This window comes from Oscarella lobularis, chromosome 14, assembly GCF_947507565.1.
Source record: "Oscarella lobularis chromosome 14, ooOscLobu1.1, whole genome shotgun sequence".
Taxonomy (NCBI): Eukaryota; Metazoa; Porifera; class Homoscleromorpha; order Homosclerophorida; family Oscarellidae; genus Oscarella; species Oscarella lobularis.
The window spans coordinates 527850-549460 of NC_089188.1; the positions used below are offsets into that span (position 1 = coordinate 527850).

The 21611-nt window shown below is 44.6% G+C and overlaps 5 protein-coding genes and 1 long non-coding RNA gene across 9 annotated transcripts; 3 read left to right on the top strand and 3 right to left on the bottom strand.

Moving 5' to 3' along the window:
* The first annotated feature begins 3901 nt into the window (after nt 1–3901).
* Nucleotides 3902–4952, top strand: LOC136195106 (dehydrogenase/reductase SDR family member 2, mitochondrial-like). Its single transcript, XM_065984372.1, has 3 exons — nt 3902–4089; nt 4228–4407; nt 4468–4952. The coding sequence occupies exons 1-3, from the start codon at nt 3933–3935 to the stop codon at nt 4848–4850; spliced, it is 720 nt and encodes a 239-aa protein (XP_065840444.1). The 5' UTR covers nt 3902–3932; the 3' UTR covers nt 4851–4952.
* Nucleotides 4953–5272: 320 nt separating this feature from the next.
* On the top strand, nt 5273–9396 carry LOC136195243 (mucin-5AC-like). 4 transcript variants are annotated; one of them, XM_065984538.1, is made up of 20 exons: nt 5273–5367; nt 5423–5496; nt 5547–5624; nt 5674–5728; nt 5789–5890; nt 5996–6076; nt 6213–6421; nt 6511–6547; nt 6599–6952; nt 6998–7294; nt 7347–7694; nt 7760–8034; nt 8094–8239; nt 8283–8391; nt 8447–8581; nt 8636–8776; nt 8827–8853; nt 8901–9032; nt 9085–9225; nt 9279–9396. In XM_065984538.1, the coding sequence occupies exons 13-20, from the start codon at nt 8234–8236 to the stop codon at nt 9365–9367; spliced, it is 780 nt and encodes a 259-aa protein (XP_065840610.1). In that variant the 5' UTR covers nt 5273–5367; nt 5423–5496; nt 5547–5624; nt 5674–5728; nt 5789–5890; nt 5996–6076; nt 6213–6421; nt 6511–6547; nt 6599–6952; nt 6998–7294; nt 7347–7694; nt 7760–8034; nt 8094–8233; the 3' UTR covers nt 9368–9396. The 4 variants fall into 4 exon arrangements, with proteins under 4 accessions (XP_065840610.1, XP_065840609.1, XP_065840608.1 ...); XM_065984537.1 differs by having other exon boundaries at nt 6213–6547; XM_065984536.1 differs by lacking the exons at nt 8283–8391; nt 8447–8581; nt 8636–8776; ... (2 more) ...; nt 9085–9225; nt 9279–9396 and having other exon boundaries at nt 5996–6081; nt 6213–6547; nt 8094–8238.
* Nucleotides 9397–10092: 696 nt separating this feature from the next.
* Nucleotides 10093–10952, top strand: LOC136195050 (uncharacterized). The gene is made up of 2 exons (XR_010671769.1): nt 10093–10220; nt 10267–10952. It is a non-coding gene; the product is annotated as an uncharacterized lncRNA (long non-coding RNA).
* A 412-nt stretch (nt 10953–11364) lies between these two features.
* Nucleotides 11365–13046, bottom strand: LOC136195463 (uncharacterized). The gene is made up of 5 exons (XM_065984789.1): nt 12909–13046; nt 12085–12743; nt 11970–12025; nt 11807–11914; nt 11365–11753 (listed from the first exon to the last, which is right to left on the bottom strand). The coding sequence occupies exons 2-5, from the start codon at nt 12735–12737 to the stop codon at nt 11365–11367; spliced, it is 1206 nt and encodes a 401-aa protein (XP_065840861.1). The 5' UTR covers nt 12738–12743; nt 12909–13046.
* An 844-nt stretch (nt 13047–13890) lies between these two features.
* On the bottom strand, nt 13891–14592 carry LOC136195464 (uncharacterized). The gene has a single exon (XM_065984790.1). It carries the CDS (start codon nt 14590–14592, stop codon nt 13891–13893), a length of 702 nt encoding a protein of 233 aa, XP_065840862.1.
* A 2896-nt stretch (nt 14593–17488) lies between these two features.
* LOC136195465 (ubiquitin carboxyl-terminal hydrolase 9X-like) lies at nt 17489–19053 on the bottom strand. Its single transcript, XM_065984791.1, has 9 exons — nt 19017–19053; nt 18794–18960; nt 18507–18740; nt 18334–18448; nt 18135–18283; nt 17905–18081; nt 17759–17850; nt 17647–17707; nt 17489–17584 (listed from the first exon to the last, which is right to left on the bottom strand). The coding sequence occupies exons 1-9, from the start codon at nt 19051–19053 to the stop codon at nt 17489–17491; spliced, it is 1128 nt and encodes a 375-aa protein (XP_065840863.1).
* Between the last annotated feature and the right edge of the window lie 2558 nt (nt 19054–21611).

Sequence of the window (21611 nt, forward strand, 5' to 3'; positions counted from 1 at the left end):
GAATTCTGCTTACAATCATTGCACGTATCTTTATTCGATTCAAATTTCAACGTAAACGTGTTCTGAATATAAATGAAAGAGAATCCGACAATACGGGAAACTACGAAAGAATAATGGAAGAAATGGAAATTTGCACTCCGCCACCTAGTTATTCAGTCGCTGTGATGAAAATGGAAAGCGGAGAACTTTAGTTAAAGAGGAATGACTGGCAAAAAGGCTGCTTCCGCAAGCAACTAGTCTTTAGAAACCCATCTGTGTGTGTGTGTGTGTGTGTGTGTGTGTTTATTATCTCTATGGAAAACAATAAGCGTACGATAAAATTTCTACTTTGATACTACCTTCCTTTGAAATAATTGGAAGGTAGAGAAAATTCCAGGGTTATGGGTCAGATGAAGTGTTCAGAGATGCGACAAATCTCTTATTAGATATAGTCCGCGACAGATTCTCTGAGTATACACCCATAGCTTTCTTTCTCTCGTGGGCGCGCCGCACAAAAAGCGTGAGCGTTAGTTTAAAATGCGTGGGCGTGCCGTTTAAAATGCGTGGGCGTGGTCGTTTAAACACTCGTATTCTGTTATTTTCTCGGAATAGTTGTCATATACTTAATTATTTTCCGGAAAAGAACATTATGACGTTGCAGTAACTATTATGAAATCTGTATTTAGAAAATTTTAAAACATTTTAAATATTTCAAAATAATATTGTAAAAAATAAAAAAACTGTTTTACTTATTTACTAATTTTCAACTAAAAATTGTACTGATTTCACATACGGGTATAACCGAGACCAGTTTTATATTAACAAGTTCTCCTGAAAAGTCTGCTGTCATGACCGAGTTTCGAACCCAATAACTCCTCCTACCTACTGTACCTACTGTACATACGGGTCTGTCTGTTTCGGTACTCCTAACCGGCCTAACCACACTCCTAACCACTCGACTAACTGGCCACGTCAAACATGAGCGCATGGAAGTAATATTTCTCCTTTTCGAAAGGACTTAGAATTTATTTTTATTTTTTGCAGTTGTTGCAGTAAATTCGATAACTGCCTTTATTCTGCGAAATGACAATCAGTTTCCCATACATATCATTCAACAGAATTAAAAGAGAGAGACAACGCTTTGAGACTAGCACAATCAAACATTAAAACGCAATAACGTGAGAAGAAGCAGGTGAGACGCTACAGTGTATATAAAATGAATGATTGCCGTCTTCTCACAATTTCTTTCTGCTTAGAGGGTTTTCAGTGTGCCGGTTCATCCATTGCGTGTTCATTATCTTCAGTTGTGTCAGATAGAATGTCTTCCTCTGTGTTCCCTGGACCTTCTTCGGCAATATGATCAAGGTCCAAGTAGAGCTTATCGGGATTCTCCTCCCCTAGCAAGCGTTCGAGTGTCTTCGACAGGCTTTCGAAAGTTGGTCCCAGCAGGTGAGAATCAAGCGGTACCTAAACATTACAACCCGGATTTCACGTCATATAAAAAACGCCGCGTCACATTTTGACTCACACTGAGTCTTTACAGGTCTCAGGCTGCTCCAGACGATTGCCGTTTGAAACGTGCGACAGAAGAGTTTCTGTAGGAATGAGTGTGTAAGGAAACGCTCCTGCAGAGCCCGAAACTTAGTATTATTAGAAATCCGTGTCAAATTCCGAAAACCAATAGTATAGATTTCTCACACTGTTACGCCGAAAGACCACCTATAGAGCCAGAAGTATAGAGGAAATATTGACATAAATTAACATTCTAGTACACGTCGCTCTTTGCAGTAACTGTGCGATCCATAATAGCTTCGACTGCCATCCATCGAAAAGAAAGCAATGTCTAGCTTTTCCGCTGTCTAGTTAGTGTATGCAAGTCTTGGCATCCACCAATATAGTATATGTATTGTTCTTCACTTCACTGCTGGTATCTTGATCCCTAACTACTCCGACTAAAATTCAGCCAATCTAAGAAGGTACTGCAGAAAAAAAAGGGCCCGATTGTCTGTGTCGCAAAGCGAAGTTCCCGGCAGTAAAAAAGCAGAGACACAAAGTGACACCTCTAACCGACACCTGATCGGATAGCAAAACGAAGTTCTTCGCTGCCACCACTTGAGAACAAACATCTAAAAACACGAGGCCAGTATCCATTCATCGAAGCAACGTACTTACACGAAAAAGACGAAAGAAGAGCGCGTCTGTGTTTGCGTGACCCAGGTCGCACCACGTGGAGGTCCAGACGCTTCGCAACCCAGCCGACCCTCACCAACGGCATGAATTGCATCAGAACCCACCATAAGTGAGCCTCCGAGGTTCGTTGCCCCCTCAGGAGACGGCTATACCCACCGCCGAAGAGGCCCGCAAGTAATGTGCTCGACGTGGAGGAGAGCCGGCCAACGTCGACGCTGTCCCATTTTACACTGTAGAATAAATCTACGGTGAAACGGAGCGAGTTGAAGCGCTCCACCGTCGAAAAGACGGCGGAACTCCGATCCGGAAGCCCCTAGAGGTCTTAGGGTTGCGCCACTAATCACTTCCAGATCGTTGCTCCAGGACGATTGCGTCGGTCAAATCGACGGCCCCTCTGGCTCCCTGTCTTCCAACGACTCACAGAGCATACGAGCGAGTTCTCAAGCGGCGGGGTTACGTAAAGAGGGAGAGCATCGTGCACGACATCATGTAGCTCGTGCACGAACGATGACGCGGACTCTTCTCTCATTGGATGATGGGTGTGCGTAATTAACCGCAACGATGTCACGAGAGACAGCGTTGCTTTCTGCACCTCTACGCGCAACCAAAAAAGGTAATAATAGGAGTGATCGTGCGCGTGCAGCGTTTGTCCCAAAAAAAGGAGAAAAAGAGACGAACACGTGCACGCGTGCATGGTATAGCCGGATGTGACGTCAACGTTTTCGTTCACGTTGACGAAACGCGACGAAAACGCGACCAAGCGCGACCAAAAACGTTCAAACGCTTTCGATCGAGTTGGCTTTTTGAAAAGAACGCGGCGAACTCGATCGATTCTAGAGGATTCGCGAAATATTGAGCCGTACACGCTATATATATTTTAGTTCTGGGAGCACAGTCGATAGAAAGAGCACAATTACGCTGTATTTGCTCGTGGGAATGGAAAGGAACGCGTTCTCTCACGTGCATTTCGCTGCAGGAATCGCTTCGAATGCGTGAACGCACTGCCCGAGGCACTGCATGGGACGACGCTTTCAGGTCATTTCGAATATTTCTTGGTAGCGGATACGTGATCGATTGTCCAGAATGCATGGAAATCGAACAGTCGAGAGAAGAGAATCGAAAAAGGAGGGCGAGAGATCGAGAACCATGACCAGTGGCGGATCCAGGGGTGGGGGGGGGTCCATGGGGTCCATGGACCCCCCCTTTAAGCAAAAAAAAAATTTTTTTCAAAGTAAAATTGAAGTAAACGCAGTGATTTTGTATGTGGGAAGCCACTTAAGATTAAGGTTAGGGTTAGGGAGAGGAGATTTAGCCGATGAAAGTTAATTAGACACCTCATCGTGCTTGCTGACTGGTCTAAGGCAACGCCCTGATGAAAATATCTCGTGAAATTTGCAAAAAAGTTTAACTGACAACATTTTTGCAGATTTGCGCGAGAAAAATGAAACTGTGTAGATGTTAAAATGCAACGAAAATGCGCCAATGTGGGCGTGGTCGGTAAAAATTTTTGGCGCGCGCAACCTCTCTCATGGACCCCCCGTTGCTCGAATCCTAGATCCGCCACTGATGACGTACGTCGATCGGGACCATCGACAAATGACATTGCGAACAATCTATCGGCTTGGGAATAGGAGATCTTGTAAGAGACCGTACCGTACACGAATCCATCAATCTCTGAATCCATCGCGGATCAGTGACGTCATGTGGGGAATGTCACACGCGCGCATGCTCAAAGTTCTTGCCGGATCCTCTCGCATTCTTGGATGGAGACACTGAAGGATCTCGTTGCATTAGTTGCCGGCGGTGCTGGAGTTATTGGTTCGGCGACCGTGCGTGCTTTCCTCGCGCTTGGGGCGACCGTCGTCGTGCCTTCGCGTCCGCAACAACGACTAGACGATCTCATCGCCGCTGTGCACGAAAGTAGGTATCTTAAAGCGAAGTTTGCGATTATTAGCGTTGAGCCTTCTCCGCGAGAGCGCATAGTAGAGAGGGTCGTATGTGGATCACGTGACGTCATCTAACATAGCAGTGTCCGTGTTCTCACGTGTTCTCTTGTAGATGAGAGGTCTCGTTTGCTCACTTTGGTAGCTTCAGCTGGAACTACACACGGCGTTGATCAAATAGTCAAATTTCTCGACGAAAAGAATCTTAAAGTGAATCACGTGGTCAGCTCATTGGGCGGTTTTTGGATGAAAGGCCAGACAATAGGCCAACCGGTGTCTGAATGGGATGAAGTGTGTAAGTTGAGCAAGGTCACGAAAAAAATTTATAATTTCTTTTTGTATGTATGAATAAAAGTTGAAAGCGGATCTCGATCTCACTTCATCTTCAGCTCGCAACTTCTCCCACAAATTGCCGATACAGAGGGTGCCACGTATACATACGTAACCGGTCGAGGGGGTGAACCTATGTTCATGAAGTCCGTTGGACTTGTGGGCATCAACCAAGGGGCCATGTACGGCCTTATCGTGGTCGCTCGCGAAGAGATGAAAGAGAAGCCGGTTCGTGTCAATGAATTTCGTCTCGGTCTTCTCGTCACGAAGGAAAATCGTGAGTTGGCTGATGAATGCGGAAGGGTTGTCGCTGGTCTGGCTACTCCGAAGGGACTCGCCGTTGAGGAGGAGTTCGTTCGCATTGCCAAGAGGGAAGATCTGGCTACGTGGCATCGAAAACTCTATTAGTTGTGATTGATTATTTGCTGTTCAATTGTTTTGTGTTCGTGTGTCTTTTGTATCCTTTCTCTTTTTCGTGTCATGTGATTTGTAATACATTATGCTCTGTTAGCTCGGTTATCACCGCCATCACGAGAAGCACGTGGATTCCTTCGTCGACTTTTATACGTCTCCTCGAATAGCCAATATGAATAAAACACTTCGTGATCCCACTAAGCCGTGTTTTCGACCTAGAAAACGATTCGCTTGGCCTCGAAGAACGCTTGATACGGGGTTGTAGAAAGGTTATCCGGGAGTCATCAATTTCGTTAGTTTTCTGAGCCTTTTGAGGCCTTTCGCTTCTGTTTCGAGGTTTATTCGGGCGTTTTTAGTGGTAAGAGCATGTTTAGGAAACTCGAAAGAGGGTATACGATTGTCCAGAATGCGCATAGAAATCGAACAGTCGAGAGAGGAGAATCGAGACGAGCGCGCTAAGGTTCAAGATGGAGGGCGACGGAACTTAGTCGTCTTTTCCCTTCGTTTGCAGGTCAGATAGTTACTATCTTCCGAGCGCGCCATTCGTGTGACTCTCCTATCGCTAGATGTCTTTTCGACGTGTTTGCATGACGCAATGGCGGCGAATGGGTCGACTAAATGTACGAAAGGCGGAAACCATGTCAGAAAAGCCTTAACACTAAATTTCTCTTTGAGAACAGTTTTCCTAAGGTATTGAATGCTAGAAAGCAGCTCGAAGTGCAGCAGTTGGCGATACTGTAGTGTATTCAGCATAACTTCTGTTTCTGGGTAAAATTTCGACGCTCTCTACGTCAGAATAGGCCATTTTCTTTTCCAGGACATCAATGTCGTGAACGGCGGCGGAAAAAATTTTTTCAACGATTTTTATCAATGTATAGTCCAGAAAAAAATTGTTTAATAATTTTGCTAGTAGATCTCAATTTCTTTTGAAGGCTCGAAGGTCCTGCTCTTTAAAAGTCCTTTAATAAATAATGACGAGCGTTCTTTGGGGCTTCCAACTCGTCAGCCGCAAATCTCTTTTTCAGATGAAGTCGGTATGCTTTACCGTGTTCGTCTGTGTGTGGTTGCATTAGGTTCCAGCAGATGGAGCTGTAGTACTTCAGGCTTTATTGAATCCATATATCGAGTTTTCTTTCTAGACGTTTTTCCTGCAGGAACAGGATAACGCTTTATGAAAAATTATGTAGTCGTCCTTGAAAAACGTTTCATCGTTGAACAGCGTAAGGTGACGTTTGGATTTCAATAGCCAGGCAGCTTTCAACAGCTAAAGTAGCACTTATAAGACAACCACGTTTTAGCGCACTTTCTCCGTTTCGCTAAGATCTCACAATTACCAGCAATGTACTGTTTTTTTAGGACTTGCAGTTGGCTCTTAACAACGAGATAGTAAGAGAGCACCTAGCGCTGCAAATGTAGCATGCTGAGAAGCGATGCGTTAACTTCAGAAAATGAGATACGGGAATAGGTAGTATGGATTTAGTCGCCGAGTAACTCGGACGTGTAATACTTCCTTCCTAACACGCCCCATAACACCCCCACACTTCCTACGGAGATTTCTATTATAGGTTAGTTCCGGTAGGCGGATTTTGAAAGCCAGCCTAATCCGCTCTTCTCGTTTGATTCTTTCTCGTTTATGGACGTTGACGCTCTCAAGGTGGCAATAGTTCTGTTGCAACTTTTTTGCTACAACGGTTTGTAGGTCATTGCAATGTTAAACAGTGGGTGAGTCCCCGTTTTCGTAGAAGGCAAAAGCGTCGTTCTTTACGTGCGAGCGAAAGGCGACGGCTTTGACGCATATCCAAAGAGTGGCAGTGTTGCCACAAACACGTCTCTCACATTCTTCTGCAACCGAACAAATGAAACCGATTTCCAGGCTTCTTGGCTTGCTTTCTTTCCGAAGAGGTCCCCTTCCGTCATTGATTTGACCAAAATCAAACCCGAAGTAGGATTTTACGTGGGCAAGAACTACCTTCAAGTGAAAACGTGGGACGAAGCGTCGCCACACTCCCCAACCAAAATTGCCTGCAGTAAAGGCGGTGACAACGCCAGTAACAAGACCGTAGGGCACAGCAGCTGGGTGACTTTGACTACCGAAGGTGAAACAGGTGAATAATGATTTTCGCTACCATACTTTGCTTTAGAAAACAATTGTTTCTACGACGAATCTAAAACTAACGTGTCATTAACGCTTCGCTTTCATTCTGCATATTGCAGAGTGACTGGTGCTGTAGTGTATATTCTGCGCCAACGGCCAGCCGGATCTGAAGATCCATGGACGACCATTGCGGAGATTTACGATGCATCAGTCACTTTTCCTAATGTCCAGACAGCTGCAGACCTTCAGCCAATGACAGTTTACGTCTTTCAATGGGCCTACGTTAAACCAACGGGTGTTCAAGGGCATACCTACGAGACAACCATTGAAACCTATCCAAACGGTTTAAAATAGTTACACTGTACAATTTCATTGCGGTATTCTATTTCTGGTAGCTCCAAGGTCCGCTCCTGCTTGGGTGGGCTTCTACTTCACTGTACGCAATGATCACTTCTATGGTGATGATAGTTATACCAATCTGACGGTTGTTTTTTGGGATGCTAACAGCTGTGAGAATGGGACTTGTCATAACGAGGCGGACAAAATTCTTTCGAACAGAGTCGATTTCTTTCCGGTTTCTGGTGGAGGTTTACAGAGTTCAGTAGAATCCTTCACTTCTTACGCCGAATACAAAAACCAGTCTTCCAACGGGCAGTATGTATTGTTCGGCCGAAATTGGGGTCCATACCCGTCAGCGAAAATTTCCCTGGACGTCAGCATTTCAAAACAAATTCCTAATTCAAGTACTGTAGTATCAACTCTCGCGTTGTTCCTGCATGTTTGATATCCCGTTCTTTTCTCACGGTAGAACCGCGCAGATCTACGATATTTGGCGTCACGGAAATCACCGGGTGCTATCTGCATATTTATTGGAATGCAGTTTCTGGTCTTCCGCGAGTAACCTATCGAGTTGACTATGCTCCCGAAGGCCACTTTGGTGCAGACCGGAAAAACATCAGTCTCACTGTGAAGGACGTTAAAGCGAGTCTCAGTCTTCACGGTGCGGCAAAGCAGGTCTTGGTACATATAAGGGCTGTGCGTGAAGGAACTGCTGGAGAACCTCTAAGATATCGCGCTTGACAGGTAAACTTGTAGTAATGCTCAATCGACTGTTGTCAATCATTTTGAATGATATCATCAAGATACGTGTTCCTCAAGAACCTTATTTCCGCATTCAGGAGCGTTCTCTAGCTTGAGAAGTACGCCAGGTCCCACACTTCAACCAGCAGTGATATCTGGCATTGTATCTACTAGTTACAAAATTGCGGTTTCGCCTTCACCTATGACGGTGAGAGCAACTGAATTAGATATCTATTTCAATTCCTGTGTAGACGACTGCAAACATCCAGCCGTCCATTGGAGCAGAAATACGACTATCAGAAATTCAGGCATCAACTATATCCTTGACACATATACCGACAACGCCTACTCCCGCTTTAAGTACGGTCAAAAATTTATCAGACAATAAATGTAGTTGTAGCGTCTGGGAATTTAGAATGTTGGACAGATTGGTTCAACATTGATAACCCAGGTTGGACTGGAGATTATGAAAAGTTAGACACCCTTCGCAGATCAGGATACAAAGTATGCAAGCAACCTGATGCAGTTCGCTGCAGAACTGTTCAAACTCGTAACAAAAACCGAATCAAACCGAGTTATAAGTCCCCATTCCTTCTTTGCTCAGACATAGATGCCAAGTTGACCGGAAGAAAATTGACCTGCTCTCCGTCGGTAGGGTTCTTCTGCGTCAATTCTGAACAGGATTGGGGTAAAACGTGCCTCGACTACGAAGTAAAGTTTCTCTGTCCCTGCGACTACGTTGAAGGTAGGCTCCAGCAAAGTTTATCGTAATCAAACTAATGTTTACTCACCTAGCTCCAACAAAACCTCCGTTTGACTTACGTAGGGCATTTGCTCCATTGGATTATGTATGATCCAGGCGTTTATAGGATTGGGATGTTGGACAGAGTGGCTCGACAGAGACGGTCCAGGAGGCACTGGAGATTATGAGCAGCGTAACTTATTTTCTCGCCCTATCTGCGACCGTCCCGGCGCTGTACAATGCCGCAGGACATCCAATCGTAGGGTCATTGTCATTGTAACAATGTGAAAAGAAACGTTCTTTTTATGTAGATCAAGAAGCACTTAAAACAGGCCAAAATCTATTTTGCACATCAGCTATGGGACTGGTATGCATAAACAAGAACCAACCAAATGGTGGAATGTGCTACAATTACGAAGTCCGATTTCTGTGCCTTTGTCCTAATCACAAAGGCTCGTTCATCGATTATTTTTAACTGCCGTAATGATGAGCGTTTTTCGTGCAGATTTATTTCAAAACTTGACCGATTCCATTTCTACAGAATCTTCTCCACTAACAGTGATCAGTGGCGTAGCCAGGATTAAGTGGAGGTAGGTGCTGAGGTTCGCGCGCGAAAATTTTTGGACCACGCCCTTTTTTATTTGGCTATTTAAGGCCTCTAACGAAAAACAGTGCGTAGGCCCAAGCAGAGATAGTAACTTCGGATTGTGTACAAAGCTTTCTGGAACGAGTACATATGTAGGCATATTACATAGCATAACTGGCACATAACATTTGAGCTTAATTAGTAACGCTCATCGAAGGAACGCAGTAAATGAGAACGTTGGGTTTGTCTTCGCTCGCAGCACGCAAACCCAACTGCGAGCTGATAACGTGTCACTTGATCATGCACCCGAGGGGGCCATGCAGGGAAGGGTAACTCTGTGCCACCTTTACTCGACAGGTGAATCGCTCTTTTGATATATACATGTAAACAGAACACCTTCAATCTGTGGTGTAAAGGCATAGCCACCAGGTGCCCTATTCCCATTTTTACAGAAAGTACATATTTCCGGGCAGATTAAGGTGTGGTTAGGCAATGTGATTCCCATAATGCACATGCTGTAGGCAGTAACAGAGATCGGACACTGTGCTAATGGTGTTCGGGGATCACATGATGGCTAACAACGGGACATAATTATCTAGTTTAATTATTTTCAGCAAACTTGAGGGGGGTGCTCGAGCACCCAAAGCACCCCCCCTGGCTACGCCACTGAGTTGGATGATTCATCAATACCGGTAAGTTTTTTCCTCAACCGGGAACTTCTGATCACGTGCGCCATCACTGCTCTCGCCAAATTTCGGGTTTGAAGTCGATCAGGAGCACCTAGACCGACCCGAGGCTTTGATCTACGAACTACAGAACTAATCTAACTCGAGAGAGACTTTAGTTATCTCACAGAAACACGTGAGCCGTAGCGAAGCTATACGGGTTAGGGCGAATTGCCGTCTAGGTCAAAAGCACGGCTAAGGGCGATTAGAAACGGTTTTTCTGCAGCGTAGAAGACGGTTCAGATTTCGCGAGGAGACGCAGGCACTGCACCATTCAATTGGAAACCGTCAAACGTAGAGAATGATTCTGAGAATCGTGTCAGGAGGAATCATGTAGAAGGTATGGGTATTCAGCTGGAGGCTTCAATGATTTTGACTCGGTCCAAAGCTGAAGCCTGCATATTTAATTCCAATTATTCATTTTCGTGGGATGTCTTAGTAGTTGTCAGTAGATGTTAATTAAAATTCCCCGGAAGAAGATCCTTTGAGTAAGCATTCTTCGAAGAGCAGAATGCATTTTAAAATGTTCCATTATTGGTATTTTAAATAGCCGTTCCCACTACTTTAATTAATGAAGAAGGATCGGTGTCCATTCATTAAATAGTGCAATACATGTTGGTGGACGACAATCCAAATCCTATTGATTTAGGCGCACTATAGTCACTGAACTGATCATGATCGAAGGTTGTACGTGGCACTGGATATCCAGACATGCATGACTCGTAACAAGGCAAAGTGAATAAGTATAATTTTTCTCGCTGTCGTAATCTACGTTACCCTGCATGCACGTTTGAATACTGGCAAATTACGTACTGCTCTCTACACTGTATTCACTTGAGGAAGAGAATAGACGTGTTCTTCTTGTTGAGCTTTCGGTTTTATTATCTGAACGTGCGCTCCTATTTTGTCGTTTGCATTTTCGCCACAGTTGCAGCCAGTAGGCTCTTGCTGCCTTAGGTATGAGGGCATAAGCCACCACAGCAGCCGCACAAAGCCAAAAAAGTAGGCAACCGGCTATTGGTGCAAGGGAGGCTTGAGTTGGTTCCTGGAAGTCAGATTTGCACCGTTGGGACTCGTTAGAGCATTTTTGCGAGCTCAAAGCTTTTCCTTGACGCGGAATAGATGTTCGCGCATAAATTATAGAAACCGTCGCAAATGAGGCGAAACAAAGAGGCATTAGAATTGACAGAGAGAAGAACCTCTTTTGAACCAACGAGTAAGCTTCAAATGTTTTTTGACTACTTTCGGGGCAGTACTGAAAAAAGGCTGACTTTTTTGCCTTAGAAAAGAAACCGGTAGCTATACTGCCTAATCTCAATAATTGAAGCTATACTGACCTTATAGAGCTTGTACATAACAATAGCCGAAACTATTGTTCCACAGAAAACAATGCCATTGACCGGCAGTGTGTAGGTGTACAAGAACCAGTCGATTGTAGGTACGCAGAATATGCTGTAAACATTTGTCCCGGAGTAGCGAATACCACGTAGTGAGGCGAAGGCGACAAGCCCTCCCGGTGCGATTATTGATAGGGTTATCTGAATGACGAAAAGTGCTTTTCTACGTTTCTCGCTGAACCTTTGGGGGCTCCACACGGTTACTAGTGCATTGATCACAGAGTTTAGCCAGGAAAAGACAAACCAGAGTGCCCCAAATTGGGCGAGATATCCTAAATCGATTTAATGTGAGTATACTCGTCAATTATTACCAACGCCAATGTACCTTGAATAAGGCAGAGTCTTGTTGGGTTATAGATAGATTCAAACCGGTTGTTGGTCCTACAGTATATAGCCTTTTGACCAAAAATGAAAGTCATGCTTAGAGCGATATCTAGTTATTACATGTTCGATAATCAACGCATATTCTATATTCAATCGAAGCTTACTGATAACTGTGAGTGGCAAGCAAAAAGACAATCCGGTTTGAGCCTGATTACTGGCTCTAAATAAAATGGCAAACGTTACAGAAACGTTATTAATTTTTTGAGGCTTTTTGTTTACAATTTTCTTAGCTTGAGCCATGTGATAAACAGCACCCCAATGCAAATCCAGTATAGCGCAATTGTGATGTAAAATACGATGTAAAAAATGTTTGCGCCTTTTGAACTTCCTGGTTGATTACACAGAGGGGAGCAGTACATGCCGCAAGTTTGCAAACATGGACTTGTAGTGGGTAGGAAGTCCTTTGAACAGACTGTCTCGTTGCTTTTGTTTATGTAAGAAGGAATATTAAATGGCAACGCAAAATTTGGAGCTCGTAAGCAGGATAATAAGTTGCCTAGCAACGGTTTAAAGTTTGTCTGACTTTGGAATTCGGAAAATGCTGAACAATCACAATCATTTTGTTTAGTTTTCTTCTTTAGTTTGACCAAGTCTCCGCAATCTCCGAAAGCGTATAAGCAAAGCATCTTCTTTGTGTCGGTTTTGGCGGTATCTGGTAGGTTAGATGTATCAATAGCGTCAAACATGATTTCCAAATCATTTTCTGCCATTGAGAAGTTTCCACATCCTGATACCGAAATGTTATTCAGTTTCTCTTTAGTTGTGCTAACACCAGACATTGTGTCGCTGTTATAATTAGAAAGCATTGATCTGCAGTGGGATTGATCTATTACGGCTTTTGGAACGAACTGAAGTGATTTCTCTTCGCACATACGTTCCTATAAAGAGAACTTGTCATTAATTAACACGAAAAAACCCCAGCTGAGACCGACAGCCAACTGGTAACAAAAATGCGCTTCGATTTCATTAAGATTTACCGCGTTGGCATGCACTAAACAATAGCGCGTAGACTCTCTGTATGAAAAGATTTATGCTTCATTTACTTCGTTCCGTGCTGGTATGTCAGCAAAATAGTAAACAAACACGGGAGTAGCGGCCAGAAGAAGAGAGAGGCCTAGAAAAAATCCTACTGCAAGGGTTTTTGCTCGACCGCTCGAGATTCTTCTGAAATGAGACGGCGGATCACCTTGTTGGTCGCTCCTTGTGGTCATCGCAACTGAAAGGACGTCACGATATGTCGATTTTATACTGGGTTCAATGAGCGCGTCTTCTAGTTGAAAAAGTGCTATCTGAAAGTAGTAAGTGTTTGAGTTTTGGTATTGTTTTCATTCAAGCTTTCGGTTGCACGACCGTTTTTTGTCGGCCAAGGTTCTATAAATGTTTTCCACTGGCGGAGAGTTCAAGAATACTCGATCAGGCAAAAAATGCGTTCTTGTTTTTACAAAGTTGACTCTTTTATATAAATAGAATAATTTTTTGTGAAGATAAACAATTAAGACTACTAATGAATAAAGTTTCTTATTCGCGATTAGTAATTGCAATGGAATTGAGAGACTAAGGTAGTCGTTCGCCTTTTCTGATGCCCGTATGTCCGGGTAGGGTAAGCGGCTTTTCAAGAAATAAGGAGCAAAAACCGTTTACCCTACCCGGACATACGGGACAGCAATATGTTTGTAATCGCCGTCAAGATTCATAATTTAATCAGGGACAGTAAATTCCCATCTGCTCTTCTCACAAATGCTTAGAATTTTGGTCCTGTTTTTCCGACTCATCACGACGTTCGATTCACAAATAAAAGTTTAAATATTTATTAGAACTTATAAGTTAGACAAGCGCGAGTTACAAAAAGAAAGGCTTTGCAAGACATCGAATCAATGCTGGAGACAAAATAAAAACATTTTTAGTACAACGGCAATCAAAAAGAAGGAGTCTCGAACAAGGTTACGTAAAAGAGACATTGACGAGGGACACTTTGTGCATGGTACTCTCAAAAATTCCCTGTACTAACCGTTTGGCTGCAAAAATTTATCGGGAAGGCAATTTACTGTGATTTTCAGCAACAGCGGCTTTGAGAGTTTCAAAGCACCTTTGCGCTGACATTCGATCGGCGGGCTTTTGGCGAATCAATCGAGAGCAGAGCATGAATAAATGAGAACGAGGAGCGAGAAGAGCCAACTGCGTCTGTCTCTCCTCCGGAATAGGACCAACACCAGAAAAAATTTCAATTAAAGACACGCCGAAGCTATAGATGTCGCTAGCCAACGTACTAGAAGTGCTACTTCGCTCGGGAGCGACGTAAGAAGGACTCATGGGACCAGCGGACAGAGAGCTCTCAATAATGTGCGCCGAACCCAAGTCACCTACTTTCACCTTCATGTCTCGTGTTACAAGAACATTCGAAGGGCGGATGTCGCCGTGGACGTAGGGAAGAGGACGAATCTGATGGAGATACGAGATTCCTGACGCCATATCCATCGCAATGAACAACTGCTCGTAAACAGTTAGATAAGACCCCGAAGCATGGGCTGCGTCAATAACTTCTCCAACGGATCCCTCGAGTAATTCCATGACTATTTGGAGAGGTGATCCTTCGGCCATAACCGCTCCACACACGATCATGATATTGGGATGATGGAGTCGGCTACACACGAGAACTTCTCGTTTAAACATCGCCACGTTGCGTGGACTCGCGATAAGATCGTGAATTTTCTTGACGGCAACTGACATTTCTCGCCATTGGCCGACAAAAACGCCTAAGTGTTATGCGTAATAGGCACTGTATATCGTTTCCAGTGTCAATTTAGCTGTACCTGCAAATGCTCCTGAACCGAGTTTTTGGTCCGACAAGTGAAGCTCGTCTGGATTGATGCACAAGACGTCAGTAAATTCGTCAAGGCGGCTTTTCATCTCATCACGAGACGCCTCAATGGTTTCGCACCGGGTCAGTGCAATTGCCATTTCTTCTCTAAAAAATCGGCAAAAAACTAAGCGCACAAGCTATATTGCAGCAGCGTTCTTACTGATAACTACATTGCACTGACGTTAGTTCATTCCTTGTTACAATAAAGCCCACAAATTACTTAATAATTGTACATTTCAGAAACTATTTTTCGAAAACCTGAGGGAAGATATTTCTTCGTCTTTTTGAAGTTCAAGACGGCGTTGAGCCTCACATGCTTCACTTCGAACTGACGCCAATTCTTGTCTTTAATCATAGAGAACTAGCAGACAGACAGGTACGAATGCATCGCGCGCCAAAAACCTGATAAGAGCGATGTCTTCATCTCTACGTTGGTTTGCTATTGAAAGTTCCTTCCTAAAAATTAAATAATGTAAAACATTAGGTCTAGTACAGGGAAGGGCTGTTTCTGCCAAGTCTAAACTACTGTACGTTCACATATTGTACACACTGCATGCAGTGAAAGGCGGTCTTGCCTATGGCGACGATCCACTTGAACAAAACGTTCAGAAGCCCGTTCTAATAAAAGAGCATAGTCATGGAATGAAATAGTCTAGCATGCTCTTTTCTACTGTTCTCTCGCTCCAGTTGAGCACAACGTGCAGAGAACTTTCCTAATACGGTAAAAGACTATAGTTCTGATACCACCCTTTATATATCTCTTTACAGAGATCCGATTTTGCTTGCGCAGACTCTTGCTCCAGTTGAGCGTAACGTTCAGACGCCTTTCCTAATAACATATCATAGCTTTGATACTACCATTTATACCTCTCTTTACGAAGATCTGATTCTGCTCGCGCATACTCTTGCTCCAGTTGAGTATAACGTCCAGACAACTTTTCTAATATTAAACCATAGTTTTGGCACTATATCCTTTATGTATCTGTTTACTGAGATCCGTTTCTGCTCGCACAGATCGTGCACGGAGGGACCGACTGGCCTTTTGACATTGGTCCATCTTCTCTTTGTGCTCTAAAAGAAGTCTACTTTTCTCGACCTTTAAATCACGAATCACCTAAGGCAGAGTTTTCCTATTAGTTGTTACACTCTTTACCAGCCCACTTACTTGTTCATAAGAGTGGAACTTCTCGGTAAAATTGCTCTCGTTTAATCGAGCAGTAGCTCTCTCCTTTTCTATTTGACGCTGAAGAGAACGAATGATCTACAGAAATACACAGAATCACATACCATAATACTCTAGCAGAGCCATGTACCTCAGAAGAACTTTCGTTTTCTGCAGAAGAAGATTTTTCCTTTTCTTCAGTCTTTTCAGTCTAATAAATTGTAAACATTGGTTAAATTATGTCTTTGTACTTTTGTGATACGAATAACATCTAGCAATTGGGCTTTGCATGTATTGGATACTGCTGTTTCGAAACGATAAATCGCTCTATGAATATATCCGTTTTGCACGTGAAAAGAGACAGAAAACCTCTCTTCAATAGCTATAGCATGCGTCACAACACTTTGGCTCTCTTCGGGACATATAATAACAATTCATGAAATTTTCCCAACGTAAGACAACGATTTTACCGTTTGATTATGAGAGCAATACAATGCTCTTTACCAAAGAAACGCGAGAATTTCTTACGTCATCGTCGTCCGCTTCGCCGATCGTTTCGTCGTTTGGCACATGGCCGGGACTGCCGCTCGGAATATTGTCAATCTGGTCCAAATTGTCGAGCGAAGTCGTTTTCGTCGGTCGCGAGAATTCCACGCGAGTCCTCGACTTGTGGCGCGCCCACGACGTAACGCGTTCCGGCGACGATAGGTCCAGCTCCGACTGGTCCGCACCCGACGACGTCCCACCGTGGGACTGACTGTTCTGGTACTGACTAACCTCCGGTACGGTCCCTTCCAACGCTCCCGTCGGACTCTCGCTTTTCGGAACGTCGTCGTCGTCCGCTTCGCCAATCGCTTCGTCTTGCTCCTTCTTTATCTGAAAACAGAAGGCTCTCTGATAAAGAAACGCGTGCATTTCTTACGTCTTCTAGTAGTAAATCGTGGGCTTTTGTAAGTGTATGACCGGCGCTGTTCGACAGTTCCAGAAAGTATCTATTTCGGATTAATATGGCTAGGAGCTGTAGAAGATATCATAATGTATTCGTACCCTTGGGACGATTCGTTTGACTGCGCTGGCGGAGACGAGTTGTTGTGCGAATACGAGTGACCGTAGGGACGCTAGAGAAAGAAGGTGACCGACGAAGAATCTGAACTATATTTCTCACTTTGTCGAGTTCGTCTCCTAGCCAATCGACCGACGCTTTAAAAGGTCGGAAAATGGACTCTTCTTTGAGATATTCATTCGCCACTCGAGATCTAAGCAAAAAGCGCAGGATCGGAGAAAAGCGCTCATTGAGGAAATTCTACTTACGTTGTGAACAGATTGACAAGCATTTTGATGCACTGGTACGATCTCTTCGGCTGGTTATTTGTTGATCTGCGAATTATATCCATGATGCCATCAAGCCGATCTTCTTGGAATCCTAAGGAAAAGAGATGTCTCCGCCGACAGCATAGCTCTCCTTTCCACGCACCTCTGACGCAGTTTAAGAAACGAGCAGCCTGCCAGGAGTCGTCCAGCATGAGCATACAGTAGAGCAAATCCAAGTATGGTCGGAGTTCGTACACGTACGCGTACGTAATCTACGACGCGCGATACTCTTAGCCAACGTTCTCGCGTGCCCCCGAAAAATGAACCTGATAAAGTAATGTCGTTAAAACCATGCGCGATATCGAAGGATTTTCCCAACAAAGAAACTCGGAGGAAAAAAAGCAAAATAAAACTACGATGTGGGGAGAACGTCGGAGGGACGACGAACTTTAAATAATTGCAAAGTGTCTTCAGCAGAAGCGTTTTCGCTAATGACCTTTTTCAGATACCTAAAAAGTGACGTAAAAAATATCGAAGGCACAAAAGCGAGACAGATATACTTCTGATTCTCAAACAAAGCCACGACAATTTCCGGGTGCATTGCCTCCGGCTGAGACAGCTCGTAGAACGGATTTGGAGCCGGTTCGGCTTCCTATAGATCAAAATAGCAAATCTCATCGACGATTATGATAGGCTGCGTTGCAACCTTGACGCAATGAATCATGTGACGGGATACGTCGTAGCAACGCACGAGTACCGACACGACGTTATAAAGACGCGAAAAATCGGTCGCGTGGTGCCGGTTGCCAATCAGAGCCGGACCCTCGCCCAAAGCGAGCGCTATGAATAATGACGGTAAGCGCATTTTCAGCAATTGAGAACGCTGAGAAGAAAAAGCTTGTTTCCGTAAGCGGACGTGGGGAGAGGGTCACTGACCTCGGCATGAGAGAATGAGCAGTACGTCAGAAAGAAGTAGAAATACTGGCTGATGTGACGCTCGTGTTCGCCCACTTCCTTGTTTAGGAGATTGAGAACGGCTTCTACGATGCAGTCGCTAAGGGTTTGATCTTCACGAGACGTCGGAGCTGTGAAGGCAACGGTAAATTTTTCGTCTAAACTACTCGCTCTTCTTTACCTCCAATAATGTCAGAGGAGGCAGGACCGTAGACAGGCGAGTGATTTACGTAGGGGCCGTCGTTGTGAGAAAAGTAAGCAAGGTAGGCAAGAAGGCGACTAAAAGCCGTGCGAACCTACAAAAGCACAAAGAAGTGACTGGGCATCCCCCCCCCCCCCATATCTCTCCCTCACTTCTTGATTGGGACACTCGAGGAGATACTCGACAAAGCGTTCCGGATGGCGAAAGAGCGCCGATGTAGCAAACCAGAAGCGCATGTACTTACTGCACTTGAGCAACGACAGGAGACTGTTGACCCATTCGCTGGCCAATCCTCGTATCGCCTTTTTCGTTCGAAGGCCGTAGGAAAGCAAGAAATTCGTCAAGAGCTTTAAAACGAGCATGACCAATTTCTCCTGCGTCTCCTTCTGCGAGAATCTGATCGTTATACTGTAGAGAAATCGATATCGGATTCGGTTACCATCGGCTCGACGACAGTGAGAGGGACGACCGAATCGACGAGGCTTCTCATGAAACGAAAATGTTCTATACTGAACAACGCCTTCAGATGAACAAATTTGAGATTTTCTTTCTGTATTCCGCGCTCGATTGCGCCGGGAAGTTTGCCCGCATCGTTGCTGACCGCCTCTGCAAAAGAAAACAAAGACTCGTCATGCGTTGAGATGAGATGCGAACTCCCGAACTGGTAGAGGGCGAATCGACCCGTTCGTAGAGTAGCATATAAGCGTTCCAGCAGCGTTTCTGGCGACGATACTGCATGCTTTTCGTAACTTGGTCGTAGATCTCGCCGACATATTCGCCACCGCAGCATTGAGCTTTCAATTCCTAGATAAAACCAGTGCGCAGTAGGCATTTCTTTCTCTAAACAAAGGAACCTCGTCGTCCTCCAACTTAGCTTCGGACACCTCATCGTTTTTAAATTTGTACCACTTAGCCTCTCCTTCGCCCAACCTAAAACCAAAAGAAGATTGAAAAGAAGGACACAACATTTCAAAAAGCTAAACCTCCGCTTCATGAAACTGTAGTACTGGCTTCCGCTCGCATTGCCGTTGTGTATGACAACGCCAGCAAGACTGTACTTAGTGCATTGATTAGTCTTCTTGTCTCCCTCGTCGTCGCTTTCGTCATCGCTGTTCACGCCAATGCGTTCGCCTTCGATTTTCGCCAGGCCGTCGACAGTGTACGGTTCCATGTCGAGTTCTCGCGGAATTTCCAAGTAGTCGTTGTATTTGACAGCGCAGTCACTAGACGTCGTATAAAGAGGAGGCAATATAACAAACGTATTTTTGCTCTATTACCGTTCCCAGTCGTAGCCGAATCGCCTGAGCTGTATTATCAGTACAGGAGGCAACGATTTGATACACATTCTCTTAACAGTGTCAACCTACAACCAGCACATTTTTCCAAAAAATCAAAGAAGACTGTCGGAAATTTTCTATGCCCGTGAGCGAGGGCAGTGGCATCGCAGGCATTCGGTGTACGTCACAGGGAGCCCCGCCCCCTAAGTGCACGCCTACACCAACTGGGGCCCCAATGGGTGACCTGTTCGTTGCGCTGACACGAAGCATTCTTCTGCCTTTCTTCTTCGCGAAACTAAAGAAAAAGAAGAAGTGAATGAAATGAAACGAAGTGCGAGTGCACGTGATGAGGGATCGACGAATGGCGAAAGGATTAGGCGAGCATTGTCACGTCCTCGATCTGTGTCACGTCGTCGCTCGTAGCGAAAATGTCACTGGAGAGCAGAAACATCCACGCGCGCTCTCTATGTCGTTCTCCGCGTTGAGATAGGACACCGGCATTGTCGCAAAGCGCCACGCGGACGAAAAATGAACGGGAAAAGTGCGCTTAACTATTGGCGTGTTTGAATCTGCGCTGCTTGAGCTGCAAAGAGGCGAAGAAGTCGGTGCGATGAGCGTGCATCGAGCTGAATCTTCAGACAAAGCCGGAATTCTACTACGGGAAGTCGTCACGTGATGAATTTCATTGGCTTTTTCTAACGCGAGAAAAGATTCATCGTCGATGCAACTGACGTAAGAAGTTTACTGCATAAGAGATATTGCGTCCAGCTAGTTGTTAGAAAATCGGGGCTCCATTAGGGAAAAACCGTCGTTTGGAGGCAATCCTGGCATCTTCATTCAATTTTCTCTGAGAGCATGTAAGCTAGTCTTCAGACGGCATACAATAAAGATTTTACCGTGTTTAGAAATAATTTGCGAAATGTCGGTTGTTATCTACGTTTGTTTATTTATTATTAATATTTCCTTGCGAGAATCAGCAAAGCCGACTATTATAAAAAAGTGATTTAGATATTATGGTGTCCCTTATGTCCTTGTGGGACAAGCCATCTATGGGTAAGCGGAAACATAGACTGAGCCGCGGGCGATGAGGCTTCTCGCCCCGTAACGCGCGCGAAAAGGGTCTGGGTTTCCAAGGCTAGGTAAGCGGCTTTCCTCGTTTATATGTTCAAAAGCGGCTTACCCTACACAAAAAGGAAACGATTTATTTACAAAAATAATACTACACCAGAAAAAATGGTGTGTCTTCGTAACGTAAAAGCAGAGAATTTATCAAAAATACAGAAACTTACAAACACGAAAGCATTAACAATAACTATGAAAAATACGAGACTAATAGAAAAGGCCAGGAAATACGACTTTGTGAGTATCACCTTCAAACACACCCTTCACCATTCGGTTTGTGGCAATCCCCCCTAACGCTGCCAAGCGACTTTTATTCTCAACAAATTCAGCTAAAAGCGTTTCGTAGCATAATTGGGCTAAGGGTCGATTGGCCGGGTTACAATCAATCAAGCGAGAGCAGAGCATTTATAAGTTAGGACGATTAGCAAGAGAGGCCAATTGAGTGTGCCTCACTTCTGGTACAGGACCCTCACCTGTGAATATTTCAATAAGGGACACTCCCACGCTATAGACGTCACTGCTCAACGTGCTCGAAGCGGCAGTGCCGTCAGCACGCGGCGCTCTTTCTGGAGCGAGATAAGGAGGACTGAGTGGGCCAGCGGACAGAGAACTCTCTATGAGATGAGCTGCTCCCAAGTCACCTACTTTCACTTTCATATCTTTTGTAACGAGGACATTTGAAGGACGAATGTCTCCGTGGATGTAGGGACGAGGACGATTCTGATGAAGATATGCGATTCCTGACGTCACGTCCATGGCAATAGACAGCTGCTCGTAAATAGTCAAATAAGACTCGGAAGCGTGAGCGGCTGTGATGACTTCACCAACCGATCCCTCGAGTAATTCCATGATCATTTG

Bases quoted from the DNA above. Each gene is read 5' to 3' on its own strand.
- LOC136195464 (XM_065984790.1), bottom strand. From the start codon at position 14,592: ATGTCAGTTGCCGTCAAGAAAATTCACGATCTTATCGCGAGTCCACGC.
- LOC136195106 (XM_065984372.1), top strand. From the start codon at position 3,933: ATGGAGACACTGAAGGATCTCGTTGCATTAGTTGCCGGCGGTGCTGGA. The intron at 4,090-4,227 runs GTAGGTATCTTA...GTTCTCTTGTAG, and splicing joins CATCGCCGCTGTGCACGAAA to ATGAGAGGTCTCGTTTGCTC. The intron at 4,408-4,467 runs GTAAGTTGAGCA...TATGAATAAAAG, and splicing joins GTCTGAATGGGATGAAGTGT to TTGAAAGCGGATCTCGATCT.
- LOC136195463 (XM_065984789.1), bottom strand. From the start codon at position 12,737: ATGTGCGAAGAGAAATCACTTCAGTTCGTTCCAAAAGCCGTAATAGAT. The intron at 11,915-11,969 runs GTAAGCTTCGAT...TGTAATAACTAG, and splicing joins CTTGCCACTCACAGTTATCA to ATATCGCTCTAAGCATGACT. The intron at 11,754-11,806 runs GTACATTGGCGT...AAATCGATTTAG, and splicing joins AAGACTCTGCCTTATTCAAG to GATATCTCGCCCAATTTGGG.
- LOC136195243 (XM_065984536.1), top strand. From the start codon at position 6,490: ATGGACGTTGACGCTCTCAAGGTGGCAATAGTTCTGTTGCAACTTTTT. The intron at 6,548-6,598 runs GTTTGTAGGTCA...CCGTTTTCGTAG, and splicing joins GCAACTTTTTTGCTACAACG to AAGGCAAAAGCGTCGTTCTT. The intron at 7,295-7,346 runs GTTTAAAATAGT...TATTTCTGGTAG, and splicing joins CATTGAAACCTATCCAAACG to CTCCAAGGTCCGCTCCTGCT.
- LOC136195465 (XM_065984791.1), bottom strand. From the start codon at position 19,053: ATGCTACTCTACGAACGGGTCGATTCGCCCTCTACCA. The intron at 18,741-18,793 runs GTAACCGAATCC...AGATTCTCGCAG, and splicing joins TCACTGTCGTCGAGCCGATG to AAGGAGACGCAGGAGAAATT. The intron at 18,449-18,506 runs GTGAGGGAGAGA...GTGCTTTTGTAG, and splicing joins TCGAGTGTCCCAATCAAGAA to GTTCGCACGGCTTTTAGTCG.